This window comes from Protopterus annectens, chromosome 6.part0 (assembly GCF_019279795.1).
Source record: "Protopterus annectens isolate FY-2018-M chromosome 6.part0, PAN1.0, whole genome shotgun sequence".
Taxonomy (NCBI): domain Eukaryota; kingdom Metazoa; phylum Chordata; order Ceratodontiformes; family Protopteridae; genus Protopterus; species Protopterus annectens.
This window is the reverse complement of record NC_056737.1, coordinates 184833516-184856273: the sequence shown is the minus strand read 5'-3', so window position 1 is coordinate 184856273 and position 22758 is coordinate 184833516. Positions and strand designations below refer to the sequence as shown.

General features: G+C 42.3%; 1 protein-coding gene across 2 annotated transcripts in view; it reads right to left on the bottom strand.

Moving 5' to 3' along the window:
* The window catches only part of POMT2 (protein O-mannosyltransferase 2), a 1453485-nt gene that overhangs the window by 709210 nt on the left and 721517 nt on the right, over window positions 1-22758 (bottom strand). For both annotated transcript variants that reach the window (XM_044073901.1, XM_044073900.1), the window contains exon 11: window positions 13078-13138. In XM_044073901.1, coding sequence (XP_043929836.1) covers window positions 13078-13138 — 61 coding nt within the window. The remainder of the gene's footprint in view (window positions 1-13077; window positions 13139-22758) is intronic.

Sequence of the window (22758 nt, the reverse complement as noted above, 5' to 3'; positions counted from 1 at the left end):
TGGTTTGAAAAGATGAAGGTGTGAGACAGACCAGACTGACAGAAGAATTTTATTCCAAGTTCTAGCTACATTAGTGGTTTGCAGATGGCAAACAGTTGTTTATCATTTTACCGAATAAAGATGATTTGGTAGACAGAACTGGAGTATGGGGTTAATTGCTGGGCAGGTAAATAGAGTATAGATGATTTTGTGGGTTAAGATGATTTTGTGGGTTAAGATGAGCTATGTATAAGATAAGTGGTAAGGAAGTTCGAGCCAGTTAAGTGTTTTTAGTACTAAACAATGGTGGGTCTGAGAAGTTATTTTTTTTTACACAAAAATCTGGCAATTTTGTTGTAGTATTGTTCAAGTTTAGAACTAAGTGAGGTTTGTAGGCTGGTTATGACAGGGGGTCCAAACAGGAGACAGTAAGAGGTAAGTGGTAGCTAGAGTTACCCTGGCAGGGTTTGTAAGAAATGTATTTACCCTATAAAGTATGAAGAGTATTAGTTTTTTTTTTTTATGGGTTTTCTTGGTGCTGTTGTGGATATGTAAAACAACTATGAGATTGTCATTTACTGTTATGCCAATTAGTTTTATATGTGAGGTAACTTCAATCGTGGCATTCACCGAATCCCCCAAAGATGTAGATATCCTCCAAGATGGTCTGACATAGACACATTTATTTATTTATTTAATTTGACATTTGTTTGCCAGGATAATCTGACTGGGTCAACAGAATACATTTTCAGCGGAGGCCCGGGGAGAAAAGCCCCATGAACAGGCAATATAATAACATTCATATCTTACAGTATCACTACATAAATTCAAAAATAAAAGCAGACAAAATGTAGATATATGCAAAACAAATTACGGCATAACACTCATAATTTACAGTATTATTTCACATGTTCAGACTCAGGACAAAAAAAACATAATATATATCAGTTTAAAAATACAGGTGAAGTAAAATTGAAGATTAGCCAGGAGTATAGCGGGAACACAGTCATGTGTTATTTAGATATTGTTTTAATGAAGCTTTGAAGACTGGTAGGCTGGGAACTGATCTAATAGCTAGAGGAACAGAATTCCATATTTTGGCAGCAGATTATGAGTATAAACACTGTCCTGATTGTTTTGAGCATTTGGAGATTGCTAGCAATTATTCGTCCTCAGATCTTAGGGTTCTGTTTGGTTGGTAGGGTTGAATTAAATTGCTTAGTGCTAGGAAGGCAGAGGGTTTGTAAATTAATTTGTGCACTGTTTGTAGTTGGATATAGTGGAGTTGGTGGGGAGTTCAAGCCAGTTAAGTTCTCTCAGTGATTTACAGTGATGTGTTTGGTATTTCGAGTTAGTGGAAAATTTTGCCACTTTGTTATAGTACTGTTCCAATGTGGTTATAATGGAAGTTTGTAGGTTAAGAATAGCGGCACCATAGAATAGGGAGAGGACCAGGAAAGTTTTAGCAAGGGTGATTTTGGTTGAAGTGCTTAGGAAGTGTTTATTTCTGCAGAGAAGTCTTAATTTCTGGTAAGTTTTCTTTATACCGTGCTGGATGTGGAGGTCGAATTTCAGTTTATCAATAATGACTCCAAGCAGTTTGGTATGCTGTACTAACTCAATAATACTATTATCTGTTAAGTGTATTTTGAATTAATTTATGTCAGAAGTGGGATATTTTGAGTGAAAGAGGACGAGTTTGGTTTTCTTAGGTTTAAGGAATAGTTGAGAATTTGTAAGCCAGGTTTCAACAGCAGTAAATGTCTTTTGTGTGCTGGAAAGTAGTTCAGGAAGTGTGTGACAGGTCCAAAGAATTAATACTATTATCTGTTAAGTGTATTTTGAATTAATTTATGTCAGAAGTAGGATATTTTGAGTGAAAGAGGACCAGTTTGGTTTTCTTAGGTTTAAGGAATAGTTGAGAATTTGTAAGCCAGGTTTCAACAGCAGTAAATGTCTTTTGTGTGCTGGAAAGTAGTTCAGGAAGTGTGTGGCAGGTCCAAAGAATAGTAGAATCATCTGCATATTGAATGAGAGTCCCAGGGGCTGAGGAAGTATGTAGGTTATTTGTGAATATACTAAACAGTAGGGGGCTGACAATGGAGCCTTGTGGGACTCCTGTATGGTTATGGAGAAAGGGGGTAAGTTTGTTGGTCCATTTTATGATTTATTTCCTATTCTGTAAGTAACTTTGAAACCACTGTACTGTGTTATGGGAAAGTTTTAAGTTGGAGGGTGCTTCTAATAGCAAGGACTGAGAAACTGTGTCAAAGGCCTTAGAGTGGTCATGGAATACTGCAGATACATAGTTCCCTGTTTCTCTAGCCCTGTTTATAGTGTCTGTAAAGGACATTAAAGCAGTTGAAGTGCTATGGTAAAGTCGGAAACCATGTTGATTCGGAGTGAGTAGATTACTTTGCAGAAGGTATGCATTAGCTGTTGGTGTACATGTCTTTCTAGTATTTTAGAAACAAAGAGACAGAACGGATAAAGGGAAGAAATTGGATGGTTCCGTGGACTTCCCTCCTTTGTGGATGGGTGTGATATGGGACATCTTACATATGCTAGGAATCAACGATTCTGATAAAGATCTATTGATTAGGATACTGAATGGGTTGACAATGGATTCAGAGGCTAGTTTAAGGTAAAGTGGTGGGAGATTATCTGCTGAGGTGGGGCAGGGTTTTAGTTTTAGCAGTAGTCTTTTAATTGTAGTTGCACGTAAGGGCTGAAATGAAAAAGTGGTTGAGTTGTCATTGTTGGCTTTATGTCTGTTATCCTAGATAGGATTGTAGTTGGCCAGAGAGAAACAATTGGTGGTGGAGATATTAGTGAAGTTGGAGAGTCTGGTGTTAGAGGTGTTTGCTAGTAGGTCTGCTATAGATTTTATGAAGTGCTTGTTGAACTTTTCAGCTGCTAGGGATGAAGCTGTACTTGGAGATGGGCAGTGTTCTTTATTTGTGCCTGGGTTAAGAAGGGTTGATATGGAGCACCAGAATTTATTTGGGTTGGACTTGTGTTCATTTTGAAGGTGAGAGTAGCAAGATATTTTATCTTTGTTGACTAACTTTTTACATTATTGTGGAGTTGTCTAAAATAGATGGGATTTTCCCTACTTTTATTTTGGTTTCAAGTGTCACAAGCTAAATCTCTTTGCTTCATGAGATTTTTACTTTGGTTATTCATGGAGCAGTATTTTTTTCAACTCTTTTAGTATGTACAGGGGCTAGGGAATTATTTTAGGAAGGTGGAATTGAAGTAAACTATGGCTTCATCTACAGGAAGAAGTTTTAGGGGTACAAATAACTGGTGCCAGAACCATGGCCCACAACTCAATACAAAAATGCATAATTATTCCCTATGGGAAGACAACCACCCATGCAAATTACAACACAGATAACACTCCCTTAAGAGTGGACCTCAGTGGTAAGGGACTTGGGATGACAGTAAACTGAAATTTAATAACCATGTGTCAGGGTAGTGAGAAAATCCTTTACACGGCACAATGAAAAGGACATCACAGTCCCACTATACTCAGCCTCCATTAGACAGTACAGTTGTGTACGCTTACCATAATTATAGACGTTCAAGTGTCTTCACTGTTGCAGTCATCACATCTGGGTTATCCCTGCTGGGGTAGCCCTTGGCCGGCCTGAATACCAGAGACTTAGTATTTCTGCGTCAGTTGCTGTCGCTTGAAGACTGACGTCACATCGTCAGGAGTATAAAGGAAGGCAGCCAACGCCATTACATCAGTTTTTCTTGCCCTAACCGGTCAGGAACCCTCAAAGTAGGAGGCCAGGCTCTGGTGGCAGGACCCCACCAGTGGAAAGAAAAAACAATATGTCCCTTTTAAGGAAAGGAGAACAACAAGGAAGAAAGGCAATAAAAAGAAAAAAAGGGAAGGAGGGAGGGAAACCAGGACTGCATCAGTGAAGACACTCAAACATCTAGATTAATGGTAAGTGTACACAACTGTACTTTGTTGTTCGTGTTTCACTGTTGCATTCTTCACATTTAGGTAGATTCCCAAAGCTGAGGAAATAGATGGAGGCAGTCAAGGAAGCTAGGGGCTAGCTAACATGTCCTGCAAGACTGCAGAGGCAAAATCTGTCCTGGATTTAGAAAAGAGAGGCAGGTGATAATATTTGGTAAAGGTGTGAACAGATGTCCAGGTTGCAGCCTCCAGAATGTCCCTTGTGGGGATCCCTCTGAGAAATGCTGCATAGGTGGAGGCTGCTCTGGTGGAGTGGGTCCTAACCCCCTTGTGGGGAGGCTTGCCATGCTGCTTGTAGCACAAATGGATGCAGTGTGCTATCCATTTGGAAATGGTTTGCTTAGAGATGGCTTTTTCCTCTTCCCCTAAAGCAAAGCTAACCAGCAGTTGATCAGATTTTCTGAAGGGTTTAGTCCTGTCGAGATAGTATCTGAGCTGTCTGTGCTCATCTAGAGAGTGCAGAATCCTGTCTCTCTTGTTTTGAGGGTTAGGAAAGAAGGTGGGTAAATGGATGGATTGGTTGAGAGCCACACTGGATACCACCTTGGGCATGAAGGACGGATTAGTTCTGAGGGATACCCTGTCTGCATGGAAGATTATGAAGGGTTCCCCCCTGCCATGAGTGCTTGCAGCTCAGACTCTTCTGGCTGAAGTGATGGCCAGGAGGAAGGTGGTCTTCCAGGAGAGAAATTTTAGCTCTGCAGAAAATGCTGGTTCGAATGGAGGCAGTGTGAGCTTTTCCAAGACAAAATTAAGGTCCCAAGCCAGTGTTGCTGCCCATCTGGGGGACCTCAAGTTGTTAGCCGCTCTGAGGAACTGCTTGATCAGAGGGTGTGAAAAAAGAGGCTGCTCAAAGGGAAAATGAGCAGAAATAGCAGAGGTGTGAATTTTTATAGAGGAGAAAGAGAGATCACTGTGTAGTAGGTCAGCTAAGTAGTCCAGGATGAGAAGGATGCAGGGCTGTGCCGTAATGGCTCCCTTAGCCTGGATCCAGGTGCAGAACCTTTTCCCTTTATCTGCATGAGACTTGCTGGTGCTAGGGTGTCTGGCCTCTCAGATAACACCCAGAACCTGTTTACTGAGGACAGCAGATTGGTCAGGGGTCAGGTTATAAGCCAAGCTGCCAAACTGAGTGTCTGCAATTGGCGGTGCATGAATTCCCCTGCCCTCTGGGTTAGAAGGTTGGGAACCTGAGGAAGATTTCATGGGGGCAGTGGGGACAGGCTGTGCAGCAAGGGGTACCAGTGCTGTCTGGGCTAGTCTGGAGCTATGAGAATGGTCCTTGGTTTTTCCTCCCTATTCTGATCTGTACCTTGGGAATGAGGGGTATGGGAGGAAAAGCACAGACCGAGAGGTTTACCCAGGGGAAGGACAGGGCATCTACTTTCCATGCAATGCAGTGATGCTCCCTGGTGCAGAATTTGCTGAGCTGGTGGTTGGTGTGGGAGGCAAAGAGGTTGACCTCTGGGGTTCCCCATTTCTGAGTTATTAGCAAGATGTTTCTGCTGAGCTGCCACTCGTGGGGGTCCAATAGTTTTCTTCTTAATTGGTCTGCCAGGGAGTGGAGAGAGCCTGGGAGGCACTGTGCTAACAGGTGCAGATGCATGGAAAAGGCTGTGAACCAAAGGGGCATGTCCAGCCTGCACAGTGGGTAGGAGTGAGTCCCTCCCTGCTTGTTGATGTAACACATCACTGTGGTATTGTCTGTTTTGATCAGGAGAACCCGTGGAGAGAGAAGGGGTTCAAAAGCTATTAAGGCCTGCTGCACATCCATCATCTCTTATAGACTGATGTGCAGGGGGAGTTGCTGGGGGTTCCATTGGCCCTGTATGCACCTACCGTCCAGGTGTGTACCCCAAGCATAGTCTGATGCATCTGTGGTGACGGTCTGGGCGGTGGGGTGTGGGGTGTGGGGAGAAGGGTAGTCCCTTGTTGTGAGCGCAGGCTGTTGCCCAGCAAAGAAATTCCTCCCTCAGGTAAGGAATAATAGGTAGAAGAGTTTCCACATCTTCAGTGTGTTGACACCAAAGGCTCTTTAGGTACCACTGAAGTTTCCTCATATGCAGTCTGGCATATGGAATAAGGAGAATGCAAGATGCCATGAACCCCAGGACTTTCAGGATTTCCCTTGAAGAAAGCTGGGACCTGGTGGCCAGTTGAGAGAAGTAAGCTGATAGGAAACTTGTTTCTCTGGTGTTAGGCATGCTATCTGGGATGCTGTGTCCAGACTTGCTCCCAGGAAGGTTATCCTTTTGGTGGGTACTTGTTTGCATTTTTTTTCGTTGATTGTGTACCCTAAGGAGGTTAGTAGGTCCTTTACAAAGGCCAGGTCTTTGAGCAGCTTTCCTGGCTGTCTGCCTGAATAAGGCAGCCTTCTAAGTAGGGATAAATTTGAATATTTCTTTGTCTGCAAAAAGCAATGGCTGGAGGTAGGCATTTTGTGAAAACTCTGGGATCAGTATACATGCCAAAAGGAAGGGCAGAGAACTGAAAGTGTTGAGATCCTGCCCTGAAGCAAAGATATTTTCTGCAGGACTCCCTGATGGGAATGTGGCGGTAGACCTCTTTTAGGTCCAGGGTGACTAGCCAAGCGTCCTTGCACAGTATGGGTAGCAGCTGCTGCAGGTTGAGCATTTTGAATTTTGGGATCACTAGGAAGGTGTTTAGAATGGACAGATCGAGGATGGGGTGCCAGATGCTCCCTTTTCTGGGCACCAGAAAAAGTATGGAATAGAAGCATTGGACAATCTGCTCTGCAGGAACGTGTTCTACTGCTCCCAAGGAGACCAGGTTATGGATTTGTTTTTGAGCCTCTGCCCACTGATTTGGTGGTAGATCTGGGAACCCTTTGGAGGTTGGAAGGGTATGGAAGGAGAATTTGTACCCCTGAGACACAATGTTCAGAATCAATTTGTCCTTTGTAATGGTAGCCCAGGTACTTGAGTGAAAGGAGAGTTTTCCTCCTAGTGGTATGTGATGGTGGGCAGAGGTGAGATAGGGAGGGAGGGAGTCATTGTGAGTTTTTGCCATAAGGGGGTGGCTTAGAACTCCCTGGCTTTAAAGTGGAGGCAGTCCACTGCTTAGATCTCTGCAACCCATGGGACTGCTGTCTTGGAGGTCTGTTTCCACTGGGCCTAGGCTGGTCCTGTTTACTAGGTGCAGGAAAGGACCAGTGCTTGGAAGGAAAATGCCTGCTGAACCTAGGGGGCTGTACCTGTACGAAATCTTTAACAGTCTGCATAGATTTTGCTTTTTCTTCCATTTTTTTTAACACTTCTTCTGCTTTAGTACCAAATAAGTTATCTTTGTGCAAGAGTGCATCCAGCAATTTGATATTACATAGTCTGGCAGGGGCTGTTCCTTAAGCCATGCATGTCTTCTAATGACAGATCCAGTGACTGCTGCCCTGCAAGAAGCTTCTAGGGCATCAAAACTGCAGTGCAAAGTGTGTTTAGTTACTTGACCAGCTGAGTGCATTAATTCCTGTAAATCTTTAGATTTTGCCCATGCAGGAAAGGAGGAAACTTTTTGTTTAAGGAGTTCCAAGGTGTGTTGCTGATATTTAAGCATATGGAACTGACAAAGGAGTGCCCTGATAGCAAGAATAGCTGAGGTGCATACTTTTTTTACTCCATCTGTCCAGTGCTCTGGAATCCCTGTCTGAGGGGGTGGGATTCTTAGCTAAAGTAGCTTTAACCCCTTTTAGGCCTTCAGTAATGACCTCAGGGTCAGCTGTTGGGTTTTTAAAGAGATATTTGTGAGAGTCAGGGACTCTGTAGTACCTGCCTGGCTTTCTAGGAGCAGGAGGGAGGGTGTCTGGAGTCAAGCTGTATTCAAGGAAGACATCATCTGCCGCATCTAGGACTGGGGGGTGGCTAAGGGCCTGTGCTGTGGAAGGTCCAGGAGCTCTCTGAGTCTCTTTTTAGACTGTGGATAGTCTTTACTCTCCCATTTGAAATGCTCCCTTAAAGTATGCATGGTTTTCCCAAAGGAAAAATCCTCTGGGGGAGAGGCTGAAGGAATAGATTCCTCTGCATCAGAATCCTCATATGTAGAGAGGGGTTGCAAGTCTTCATAGTCAGATGCATCAGATTCATCTGACTCTTGTTCAGACAAAACTTCTGGAGACAGATCTCTTTTTCTTTTTGAGGGAATGGCTTGGCTTCCCCTAATCAGCATGATAAGGTCCTCTGCCACTCAAGGCATTTGTGACTGATGCAAGGGAGCAAGCACCAAAGAATGGCTGGAAGGTGGTTTCTTGGGGGTGGTTCGACCCCTGGTTCTAAGGAACTTGGTTGGTTTAGAAATAACGGTAGCTGTGAAAGACGGCGTTAGTGTATGTCTTGATTCAATGTTGCGAAGGACTTCCTCGGAAGCTGGTGCCTGCACAGCGGCTCTGGACCCATCCAAGGTAGAGATGACCGCAGGATCCTTAGACGAAGAAAAGTTCTGAGGCATAATGGACTCCGAAAGGGTCTCGGTAGAGGCCGGCAAATTAACTGAAGTGGGCATCAGGGGCTGCGAAAGCACCTCACTGAATTCCAAAGGACTGACAACTAGCTTGGCAGTTGCGTTGTCAGAAAGTTTAGTCCTGTGTGGTCTGTCTCTATCTTTATCTTTATGTTTTTTCGGAAGGTCTGCTGCACCACTCGGATGGCTTACAGAAGCAATATCGGAATTTGAGGACTGTAAACAGAAAAAAAATGGCTACAATAAGGGCCCGGCGACGAATAGTTCTGGCATTAAACAAAGCACAGAACTGACAATGAGGGACGTCGTGGTCTGGGCTTAGACAATTGATGCAGTAGGAATGGAAGTCCCAGTGTGGTATCTGCTTTCCACAGGCGAGACAATTACTACCTTCTTCTGACATCGGTTAGTGCAAGAAAAAAGGATCCCCAACGGGGTACTTAGCTTTAGAAGACTTCAACTTCAATGAGGAAACAGAACTCAGGTAGCAGCCGACCGGCACTCATGTAAACTGCTTCTGCTTCGGGCTCCATGACAAGAAAGACTGATGTAATGGCATCGGCTGCCTTCCTTTATACTCCTGATGACCTGACGTCAGTCTTCAGGTGACAGCAACCGACGCAGAAATACTAAGTCTCTGGTATTCAGGCCGGCCAAGGGCTACCCCAGCAGGGATAACCCAAATGTGATGACTGCAACAGTGAAACACGAAGAACATCAATAATGTAGTTCAATGTACCCTTTGGCATGCACCTGATGACTTATTTGCAACAGCTGGACTGGCCTCACTAAAACAATACAGGATGTAAATAACATGTCCTCTGCAAACATCTTCAAATCCCTGTCCCTGTACTCAGTGTCCTGCAGACTGAAGGGTGATCTACGCCTAAACTATGAGGCTTTCACTGATCCAGCCCTGCTGGATCTGATACACATTTGCAAAGCACATGGCAGTAAAATTTTCCTATTTAAGGCTCTAAATCTCACCTGTGACAAAAACAAAACATGTTGGAGGGACAGATATGCATCTCAGATGATACTACTTCTCTGAAACAGGCTCCAAAATTCATGTGAAACAGAGCTTCTCATTAAACATACTCAAATGTAATTTGGACCAGTGGATGAGTAATCACAAACTCACCCCAGCTTGTTGCCTGTACTCCTTATGGACAGTAATAATTTCCTGATGCCCTAAGGTACAGGCAAAGTCCATAAGACATTATAGTTCATGGGCACTGATAACTGGGGAAATTGGGACATGAATGACTAGGCTTAAAAAGCTCTAGGCCCATTAGATTACTAACATCTTATGATCCTGAGAAACTCCTTAGCTCCTTCCTGTGAGGCATCAAGTACTGAAGTCACTTCCTTCTAGCTTCTAGTTATCTGATTGGCATTGGCCAATCAGCATTCGGAGAGATGATGTGGGAGGGAGACAGAGCTTTCAAAGGAGTACGGTTGCTGCTTCCTATGCAGGACACAACCCACATATCAAAAGACTACTGCAGCAGTGGAAATGATGAACATCAGATAATTAAGGAACCAAAGTCCTGAAGTCATTGGGGGGAGCACCATATTGTTAACCATGTGCAAAATTTTAGACTGTGTATCAGACTGAAAGGAGAAAAGGCATTATACTCTCTGGGACTTATGCTGGACCAAAGAAATCAGGTATGCCCTTATTCAGAAATGCTTGGTCAGGATATCACTTCATACTACTGAGAATTTATAGAGAATATCCAGCTTCTTGAGTGCACAGTTAGCCAAATCAAAGCATTTCTACATTGTAAAAAATGGCATCTCAGAAGACAGGTTTTACTCTGGGGTGACCCAAGGTTCCTCAACCCCCTTCCAAACATAGAAGTTTAAGCATTTTGATGTCATAAGGAGAAGAGATGAATAACAGGAGATCCCATTATTCTTGTTTGTCTCGTCTTATTTTTATCTTAAATTGGCAAAACACATCAAAAGAAAAAAACAAAACAAAATTATGTTCAGACAATATTGCACTTAAAAGAAAAAAAAAAAATATATATATATATATATATATATATATATATATGCATATACACACAAAGATACATATGAGAGAGAGAGAGAGAGAGAGAGAAGCATAAGTATTCAGAGGCAAAAAAATGTTATTACTATCAGCCTTGGAGAAGTTAGTGGGTGTATTTTAATTAAATTCTTGTTTCAGGCATACTGCACATATTGGAAATAGTTATAAAATGTTTCCTTTTTTCTCTCTGTTACTATTGCTAATTAACTTAAATTGTGTTACATATTTGTAATTATTAAAATAAGCTCAATAAGAACATTTTAAAGAAAATGTTTTGAGACAAATTATATTTATGAAATATGTAATAAGTCTATTTGCAGTTATTATTTGAAAATGAGAAATGAAGAAGCAAAATTGTCTTAACAAAATAAAGAAAAAGATCTTTTTTGACAGTCCAACAGAAATACTTTGGTCTATAGCCATATAAGAGGAGGAAATCATGTATTTCAATCACATCTTTCCTAAAACAAAGGCACAGATTCAATGAAATAAGACATGAAAAGCCCCTAACAAGATATTCTGATAGAAAACTGAGAATACTGTGCAAAATCTGTTTTAAGGGAGCAAGGACATAAGATCTGTTGGTGCTATTAATTATGGCAAGTTTGAAGGGGATGGAGGTAAAATGTTTAATTCAAGAGTTTAGGAATTAATAAGAGCTACGTCCCTCAAGCAGGTTCCCTGGGTAAGGTGACAGCTGGTGCCAGATTTGATCCAGAAGGCAGCAGGAGTACAATACTGAATCAGGAACCACCAGTGAGTTGCATTTCACCTCCAAACACAGGTAAACAAATACAAAATGCTCCGGAGTACTACGACACCTAAATCTCATATAAAATAAACATGGGAAAAAATTGTTCCACTCCACAATTAATTTATTAAAAAAACACATACAAGCAAACTCAATGTTAAGCACTTTTGTCCCTTATATGGAACAGGAATTCTTCAGAACAGGTGCACATTCTCCAAGTCTTCATTTAAAAATCTTGGTTTAACTATGTGATCTATAGCATCATTTCAAATCTAAATTAAAAATATTTAGAGCGGCAGGACCTTATTTAAGGATAGTGCACAAAAGCAACACAAAATATACTGTGACCACTAAATATAACAGGCACTTATTTGCTATAACATGCACATAAAGTACTGTAGACAGTAAATTAAAAAATATATAGAGAATATACAATTTTAAATATTATTTTGATCTTAACCCACCACTGATTCCTCCATCTTTGCTCCCCACCCCCCAAAAAACAAACAAGAATCCCTCTACAACCACATGAAGGAACTTCAATCCCCCCAAATCCCCCTTCTCCACCTTCAGAGTAGAACTTCAAAAAATTCCTCCACATTATATCAAACTTTACCTACCTAACAACAGACCACATCACATAAGTGCCTCTCAATGTCTAACATTACTCTCTGACTATTAACACCTCCTAACTCCACCACAATCCTCTGCCTGACTCGTTACAACAAAGCATTTTCACCATAATCATGCGAAATATAAAATTTGCATTTCTCATAATAGTTGCTACCTAGACTAATTGCTACCGTATTTTTTTTTATTTTTTTTTAATTACTGTTACTTTCTGTTCTGTTTTTAATATGTACAGCTTACTGCTTTTCTGATCTCTCTTTTTTTTCCTTTGTGAATTATTTTACCATGGAAGTACCTGCAAATGGCAATCTGTGATCAGTGTACCTCCCTGGCAATCAAATGTATAACAAAAAAATAAAATAGGCCACATCACGATAACCACAGTAATACACTATGGAAAAGATCAGGGTGCTGGGGTTAGAGAGAAGTGATCCTGGACCAGGTCCTAACATGGAGCTTGTTGCCACACACTTGCGCAGGACCTGGAAAGGTTCACTGTACTACCAAAGGACTGGACATCCAAATCTGCACTATACTCATTCACTAAGAGGTAGCAAGCAGTTGTTTAATGTTTATCTCTGAACTATGTGATGAGACACGAAATCTGAACACCATCAGCTACAAAAGGAGAATTACAAACATCAACTCCTGTACCTACTGACCAAGCAAAAGGGAAGTCAATGATCTCCCTGGTGGCAAAATAACTGATTTTCTGAGTATTCCACCTCCAGATGTTAAACATGATCTCAGTTGTTAAAACTGCAACAGAGGGCTTTGGGGCCAGCTATGAATGACAGGTAGCATGTCCTCACTCAGAGAAGTGACAGCTGCTAAAAGGATAAGACTGAGAGCAAAGTAAAGCTCCAGACAAAACTTACTCCATGTGGGAACTTCAAAGAAGGATAAATTCGTATTGTTGGAAAGGCTGACCCCAATTATACACCTCCCATCAAGGAGGGAGTTCAATCTTTTATCTTCAGATAATGATAATTTCATACAGTCATTTTTTGTTACAATCCTAAACAAATGGATTCAGTACTTTATGTACATGTAAAATGAAATTTACTACAGTGACATTTTGTAATGTAATGACACTGCCAAGTTTACAGTTTGTTACTGAGAGATATTACATGCTCATTTGTCACAAGCCATACGACTTCAGCAACATTTTGGGTAAAAGTGTCTTCTTACTCTCTGTGCTGCAGCCTGATGACATCACCATTCTTTACAAATTCCACAGGACCCAAAGGATCTGCAGGGGAATAAGCATATTAATAATATCATTACGGTCAGCTCATAAGAAACAGGAATGTAACAAATTAATTAGCAGATATATGGCTATCCTTTACTGTAAAAGAAGAGAATGACATCTCTCACAAGCACACTCCCAGGTAATAAAACAGAGGTACACTTAGGAGGAGGAGAGGAAATGAGAAGAATCAAGTAGCTCTTTGCATTAAGGAAATAAATCAAGCCAAAAGAACAAACAAGTAAGCAATGAAGAGACAAAAGACATCACACAGTGGAAAGAGCAGCACAATTCATAAAGTGGATATATACATCTCTTTCTGGGAAGTTAGAACAGTAAGAAAATTAACAGTACTTGTAGCACAACAAAGAAATTAGAGCTGTGTGAGGTACTACTACCCCCTTACAGTGTAGTGTGTGTGCGTGTGTGTGTTGGGAGGGGGGGGCTGCCTGTCATATAATCTATGGACTTCTTAATCACTGCTCTGTTTTTCCTAGCAGTAAAAATAGGTGCATGGCATCTTTTCTTGTCTGGCACTTTTAACACTACACTTAAATGAGACAATGATTTTTTCCCCTGGCTTTCCCCACTACTTTTTACCATCTGTTATGTCCAGAAACCCCTCATTGATCATCCACAATCAACACCCCCTCAGAACTTGACAGGCTTGCCCCCACCCTGTCAAGACTAGAGCCCTACTATGCAAACACCTGATTGCGGGGGATTAAGGAAGCTGGGTGGAGAGGAAATCATGGAAACCTGGTGAAGTACCATCCAGGCACCAGCGGTAGGTATTTTTGTTTATGCCCTATTCATTCCATGCCAATCCCAGTGAGTGATAATATCAATGTGGAACTTTATGGACAACTTTTTGGCAAATTTCATAATTTCAACTCCTTTTCTTTTTTGCTCGACTAAAATCCCCTATTTCCACCAGGGGCTGTAACTTAAGCAAAGGATGCCTCTCCTCCTTCTTCCAGAACAGGTAAGCTGGAAAGATGCCACTACCCCACCCCCCATTTGACTCCTATGAGACCAGGGCTGCTAATCAAAGGGTCTACGTTAGATAACCGAACTTTCAAAAGTTTGAGTGTCATATGGTCGACACCATATGATCAGATTTTTGAAAGTTTGAACGTTTTAACAGAGATCTCGGTACAGTGCGGAATGGGAAGATTTCCCTTTTCTGCACTGTAGTGCGATCTCGAAGTTGGTACATTTAAACAGCAGGGGGGTATGGGATGTGCAGTGGGGCTTGCCCCCTGCTTAAAATATTCAGGTAGGTTATTTGTGTAGTTTAGTTTTTTTTATTAGATATTCAAACTTTTAAAAGTTCGATCATATGGTGTCGACCATATGACAGTCAAACTTTTGAAAGTTCGATTATCTAATATAGACCCTAATCAAACCCATGTCACATGGGTTACTCTCAGGGCTTCTTTCCTATCTCTGTCACAGAAATGGTTAATCTACATGATCTTACAATTAAACTAGTGGCTAAAGCCGATACGTTCCTTTCTTTTTCATGGGATACACTGGGTTGCTCATGGGTGACTGAGTCTTAGACATGTACATTTCTTCTTAGTGCAGTTCAGCACCATGAAAAATATTCATCTTCTGAAGTGGAATACTGTACAGTGTGCTTTCAAGTACTGAGGAAGTACCTACCACCCATTAGCTAATTTAGGATTTGGAGGGAAATACAAGTACTGTGTATTGCAAGAGTGTTAAAACAAGTAAGAAAAATAAATGTAAAAAAAAATTGTAAAACAAGTGACTTCTGTATTATACAAACAAGCAGGAAAGAATGACCATAGTGTAGTGCAACACAATAAATTTCAGTTGCTGTACATAATTATTATGGCAACAGAATCCACTATGAAAAAAATTCACAATCTATTCATGAAATAACTTCACCAAACTAATTAATAAAGTAACCTTATACTGAAAATTAAGGTAGGTTTCCAATTTTCTCTTACTTTTACCCAGGACAGTAAAATGAAATAAAAATCAGCTGCTTTCTTAATGGTTTTCTTGTTCCCTTAAATAAGTATAAGATTGTTATCCAACAAAAAGCCTCAATTCCTCAATCTGTGAACAGTGTACATAAAACATACTCTCCAGAGAAATAATTCAATTGTGCATTTTTTTATTTTAAAAATACAATAATCCGAATGCATTGTTATTACAACAGATCCAAGTAGTAGCTTACATTTGATAATGGCAATCTACTATGGTCCCTGCAGAAAAAGATAATTCAGATTTAATTTGGGGGAATTTTCCACAAAGGCATTCTGTCAACATTGTTCACTTACTGGAAATACATCAACAGCCTGATGGCCATAATAGGGAACAGTTTATGTGGATAAAAGATACTGCTTTACTCTCTATGGACAAGTTCCATTAAGATGTTCTATTTTCTTCAGAATATACATAGAACTACTGTCTCGGTATATACACAAATGTATATGTGATATAAATATATACACAGAGAGAGAGAGAGAGAGGGGGATGCAAACACACACACACATACACCTTTTTGTTCATACTGTGCTTGACAAGTTTGCATACTATTATGTATCAACACTACTAGAAGTTACTTGGAGGGCATCTTACTCTGCTCTTCAATGGTGTTTTTCTCCTATGTAAGGAAAATAAGCATTTATTTTTTTCCTAATTATGTAGCTGTTTGACAGTTTCTGCGAATGAAGACTACATAACCTCCTCCCCCCTCACACACATATACATACACACAAAGGGCGTCAGTTATTCTGAACAATCACAAAGCTGATGTTCCTCTCAGTGAGGAAATATTTCCTTTAACTGAAACAGTGCTCGACAGCTTTGTCAACTCTATCATTCATCACAGAGTACAATAAATTACAGAAGGAACACCTATACTCTGTGCAACAGTGCTGTCTTTACCCCCCACACACACAAGGATACTTGTTGTTGAGAAATTCACTTGGCAAAGATATACAGACACCAAGTGCAGGTCTGTATGGACCTTAGAGGGACACAGCCTGCAAAATGCATAATAGTATCCTTCGGAAAACCACCCACCCCTTGTAGTTATCATACTGACAACACACCCTTAAGAGCTGACCCAGTAGTCAGGGGCGTGGGGACACACAGACAGTAATCTAGCCTTTAACCACCACGTGTCTACAGTAGTGAGGATATCATTCTATGTTGCGCAACTTACAAACAAAGGTAAGGCATCTAGATCCAAGGAAGTCATTGTTATACTGTATTCAGCATTCATCAGCCCTATCATTCAGTACAGTGCCCCCTTTGGTATATACCTAACCAGACATATCTAACAACTGAAAAGTCCACAGAGGTTCCTCACTAAAAGAATACACGGCGGAAGTAACATGTCCTATGTAGACCGCCTCAAGGCCCTATCCCTGTATTCTGTCTCCTACAGGCTATTAAGGGGAGATCTATGCCTGGCATATAAGGCATTGTTAGACCCCACTCTGATGGACCTCCTGCATATCTGCAAAACAAACAGCACCAGAACTACCCATTCTAAAGACTTAAACCTTGCCTGTGATACAAATGGGACCTACTGGAGAGACAGGTATGTATCCCAGAGACTACCCTCGCCTCTTACCTCCCAACACTCAGACTTGTGAGAGATGCACTTATATCACCAAATTGGAAGCTACACACTCTCTAGCCAAGACTGGACTAGCTGGTCAAGAGGAGGTCAACACCTGCACCACACCACATGGAACACATAGCCCTCCAGAACACCCACCATCACATCTCTCACATAAAAACACAAACTACACAGCCATCTTCAAGAAGGCTCTCAATAGAAATTTACCCACACAGCAGAGACCTCCAAGACAGAAACGCACTCGACCACCACAACACAGCACAAACCACAGGACACACAGCTCACCTCCACAGTGTGTCCTGAAACCTAAGGCTAAAAACCTCACCCAATACACAAATCATAGGTGACTCAATAGTGGGGCACACAGATGTCTCACTCACTAGGTGGAATAAGAGAAGGTAGCAGTCAGCTGTCTATCAGGGGCCAGAATCCGACACAAAACACACACTCAGGTCACTCCACAAATACAAGCATGACTCTGTCATTGTCCATGTGGGTGTGAATGACCGGAGATGCACCTCCCTGGACTACATGAAAAGTGACATGGTGGAGCTCCCCAGGCAGGTATGACCCTAGCCCTGAGCAGTATCCTACCATCACACAGAATGATACAGCAGTACAAATAAAAATGATTGACTTCAACAACTGGCTATGTTTCTGGTGTCATTCTAAGGGGATCCAGTACCTGTCTGCTTGGGATGACATGATTCACTGACCTCAATGCTTTGCAGTGTCACCCCTGGGTTTCCGGGTAGTGGCTATGGTTCTTGCCACCCCTATAGGGCATTTTTTAGGCAAGGTACAAAGACCAAATTACCACCATAACAGATACAAGCATGCAAAATCAGAAGGTAATGCTACTCAATGCTGGAAGTCTAAACCTCAAAATACACTCTCTCTCGGCACTCCTAAAAATGGAGAACATCGATATCTGTGCAGTAACTGAGACCTGGTTCAAGGCTCCAGAGAGCACCCCTGCAATAGGCTACAACTCTTACTACGCTTTTCGGTCACCAAACCAAGACTGAAACACTGGAGGAGTGTTTATATTCGCCAAGGATATTCACACCTCCAGGCTAGTTGCCCAGCACAATGCATCTGAAATTCTCCAGGTGCAACTAAAACTAGGTAAGACTGCAATCCAAATTGTAGCTTGCTACAGATCCCCCACCATGCCCCAAGAGTCTCACTACACCTTTCTAAACATACTGGAAAATATTAAGATACAACCAAACACCCTAATACTGGGTGAATTCAACTACCCTGCCATTAACTGGGGAAAACTACTTGGGTACCAACACCTTTTTCCCAACGGTTCTAGGAATTCATAAATTCCAATGCCCTGGGTCAACTAATCCATTGTCCCACCAGAAGCTCCAATATCCTAGACCTGGTCATTACCAACATGGGAGATAGATGCTCCACACCAGTGGTCACACCCCATTGGTCAGGTCTGACCATAAGCTAATCACCCTCGACATCCACATTCCACCCCCCAGTAAGGAAACCTCCGTAAAAAAACTTCATGCTACTCAAGTCAGAAGTAACAAACTTCATGACACCCATGCAGATGGGAGCTGAAAGTTCGACTGCTGAATCCTACACTAAGGCATTGTACGAGCACATCCACTCGTGCATGAATCGTGCCATCCCAAATAGAACCAAGATGCTCTCCTCCAAAAAAAGGAAGACAATCTGGTGGTCTACTGCCATAAACAAACTATACAACAGAAGGAAGAAACTTAAAACAGCACACCACTGAATACACCAGATGAATGCTCAAGAAAAAAAGGAAGAAACTGTTGCAGAAAAGAGGAAAATCCGAGGAGGCAAAAAAACTCTCTTACCAGCCTCAGTAAGAAGCTGAGATCCCTCATAAAATTCTCCAAAGCTAGTTCCGAAAATAAAATTGATAAAGATTCCAAAGACAACCACAAGGCATTCTATAGTTATGTCAAGAATATAAATGGCAATGTTGAGATCTGCTCTGAGCTACAACAGAATGGCATTAAATATACTGATTCCAAGGATATTGCCAATATCCTGGCAAATCAATTTAGTGCCAACTTCACCCCCCCTCTCACCCCCTAAAGGGTCCATCTCAATACCAAAAGACTGCCAAATTCCGGTAATCATGGCCACTCAGGTAGAAACCGCACTCTCCAAAGCTAAGAATATAACATCCATGGGACCAGATGACATCCCGGCCTGTATACTACATGAACTACAAAATGAACTGGCACCTCACCTAAGTGTTATGTTTAATCATAGCCTCACCTCAGGCTTTGTGCCCACTGAGTGGCGCACAGCTACAGTTATCTCACTAAACAAGGGGGGATCCACCTTGGATCCCGGGAACTACCGTCCCATTAGTCTGAGCCTGATCTGCAAGGGCATGGAACACATTATCATGGAACTTATAAACAAAGACATTGGCAACCTTCAAACACTGGACCCCACCCAGTTGGGGTTCGTGAAGGGTCAATCTTGTCTCCTGAACCTGACTGACTTCTTCTAATCAGTCTCCAGAGCTATGGACAAGGGTAAGGCGGTCCACACAGCCTATCTGAACCTCGCCAAGGCCTTCGACACCATCCCACACTCTGGAATCATATATAAACTTACTAAGATGGGCATAAATCCCTACATCACTCAATGGTTTGCCAACTGGCTTACTGACAGAACCCAGACTGTAAAAGTAGCCGACTCCAAATCCAGCTCCAGATAGGTGACAAGTGGAGTACCTCAGGGTTCTGTCCTGAGACCGCTCTTGTTTGGCATCTACTTCTCTGAAGTACAAGCCAACACTAAGGGACTCTGGCTAACAAAGTTCACAGATGACTGCAAACTGGGAGCCATTATTGAATCCCCAAATGATGTGGATATTCTACAAAAGGGCCTTACAGAAACAGATGCCTGGTGTCAGAGCTATGGGCTTAAGCTTAAGGCCAAGAAATGTATAGTTATCCCCTTTGGAAAAAACATGTACCCATGAATTACCACATAGGTGGCAGTACATTAAACACCAAAAGTGTGATGAGAGACTCAGGGACACAGGTGGACAGTGGTCTCACCTTCGATAACCACATTGCCACAACGGTCAGGAAATCCTTCTATGTGGCACACCTCATCACTAAGGGCTTTTCATCCAGAAAAAAGGAGGTCATTGTCCCACTGTACTCATCCCTTATTAGACCCATTATAGAGTACAACACCCCATTTAGTACGTAACTCACAAGACATCTGCAACAGTTGGAAAGGCCGCAGAAATACCTCACTAAAAGAATCACAGGCCTAAAGCAGATGCCCTATGTTGACCATCTAAAAAAAAAAAGAAGTTATGTACTCACCATAACGTTCCATGTTTGTAGTCCATCTCACCCTTCATTCTTTCAGATGGGTTTGGAGCCGATCCTCGGCTCCGACTCGGCCTATTTACAAGCTGGAAGACTTCTGGTTGGCTTGTGGCTAGGTAGGTATCCCATGGTGCACCAGTACAATCCCCAGAGCTTGTTTGCTGCTAACGAAGAGAAATAATAACAACATACAGAAAGAAGCCAATAATAAAAGGTCTCCATAAATAATGATGATAGCATTTTTCTGTCTCCAGGTACTTCCGGGATGGGGGTAGGAGGGAGGGTTCGTAAGAATGAAGGATGAGATGGACTACAAACATGAAATGTTATGGTGAGTACATAACTTTTTTATGTTCTGTAATCCTATCTCACCTTCATTCTTACATATGGGACAGCGTCCCTAGCGCCTTATTCTTGGGTGGCTCAAGGAAAAATACTCCTGAGTGCCGTGGAACCAAAAGATGCTCTACCCCTGGAGGTTAAATCCAATTTGTAACGAGTAATAAAAGTGTGAGGGTAGCCCATGTAGCTGCTGCACAAATATTATCAAGTGAGACCCTGGCTTGAAAGGCTGCAGAGGTAGACTGAGATTTGGTAAATGAGCCTTGATTTTAAAGGGTAAAGGTCTACCCTCAAAATTGTAAACGTAAGCTATACAGCTAGAAATCCAATTAGCGAGAGTTACTTTGGAAAGTGGTAAGCCCAACCTGGATTCGGAAAAGGAAATTAATAATTGATCTGATTTTCTGATGTCTTTAGTCCGGTGCAAATAAAAACGTAATTGTCTATGGAGATCCAGCTGGTAAAACTTGTACTCAGCTGTGTTGGGAGTGATTTGTAAAGAAAACCTGAAGTTCTATGGATTGATTCAAAGTGGCATGGGAACAGACCTTTGGGACAAAAGAGGGATTAGTACGAAAGGACACCCTGTCTTTGTGAAAAATCAGATAAGGCGGTTTAACAGACAATGCTTGCAACTCTGATACCCGTCTGGCTGACGTGATAGCCACCAAAAACGTGTTCCAAGACAAAAATTTCAAAGAGGATGAATGAGAAGGCTCAAAGCGCAGAGATGTTAATTTAGATAACACAACATTTAAATCTCATGAGGCCACAGGTTCTTGAACAGGGGGTCTTAAAGTGGCACCTTTAAGGAAGGTTTTGCACAGCTTACGTGACATCAGGTTAGAATCTGGAAAACCTAGATGAAAATTTGAAATCCCTGCCAATTGAACTCTGATAGTGGCATCTGCAGATCCTTGGTGAAAAAGCTCAGAAAGGAATTCCAAAACCACTGGAATGGAGGCAGTGTAGGGGTCAACATTCATTTTCTCCTCCCAAATAGAGAATCTTCTCCATTTGGAATATAGTCTCCTAGTGGAAGATTTATGAGAAGAAGTACGGAAACGAGTCACGGTTGGCAAGAAGTCGTGAAGCCTGTCTAGGGATGGAACTGGACCAGCCACACTGTCAAATTGAGGGTGTGTAAGGAGAGGTGAAGCAAGCCTGACATGTGAGTCAACAGGTCTGGAACTGGATCCAGAATCCAAGGATCGTCTAGGAGAAGAGGCCCGAGGAAGGGGAACCAAACCTGATGAGGCCAGTAAGGAGCAATGAGGATCAGTTTGCTTCCCAGCTGTTTCACTTTCTGAATAACCTTGGGAATGAGAGGAAAGGGAGGAAAAGCATACAGGAGACCCAGGGGCCAATTGTGAACAAGTGCGCCTCTCGGTGACTCCCACAGAGGGGGGATGAGGGAGAAGTAGCTGCTGCATTTGGCAATGATTGGGCTGGCAAAGAGATCGCAGCAAGGCTGTCCTCATCTGCAGAAAATCTGCCCGCTATTTCCTGTTTCAGAGACCACTCGTGAGGCATCAGGATTGCCCGGCTGAGCTTGTCGGCTATCACGTTGGTTGTCCCTGCAATGTGCGTTGCCGCTAGGAAGATATCACCCATTTCCAAACTCGCATGGCCTCTCGACAGAGTGGGTAAGATCTGGTTCCGCCCTGTTTATTGATATACCATACTACCAACATGTCTGATTGTATTGCAATAGTCCCCAGAGGCAGAAGGTCATGAAGTGCTTGCAACACCAGGAGCACCGTCCTCATCTCTAGAACGCTGATATGCAGGTGAACCTCATGATCTTGCCATGTGCCTTGGATAGTCCTGCCTAGATAATGACCCCATCCTACCTGTGAGGCATCCGTGGTCACAGTGGCAACGGATTGGCGAGGAACAAATGAAGTGCCCGTGGTCAGCTGATTGGATAATGTCCACCAAAGGAGGTCCTTCTTGCAAAATTCCATCAGCAGAATGTGAAGAGATAATGGAAGGTGCTGAAAGGACCATTGGGACAACACGAGCCACTGAAGAATTCTCATGTGTAACCTGGCTAGTGGCACTAATAGTATGGTGGAAGCCATGGCCCCTAGGAGCTGCAGAATAATCTTGGCTTTGACCTTTCATAGGGGGAGAAGATGCTGAATTTGTAGAACCAGGTGCTGTGCCCTTTTGGCAGGATGACGAGCCACTATGTTTACTGTGTCTATCTATGCTTCTATAAAAATCACAAACTGAGAGGGCAATAAGGCAGATTTTTCCCAATTTATAGAAATTCCCAGCTGGGCACAAAGCTG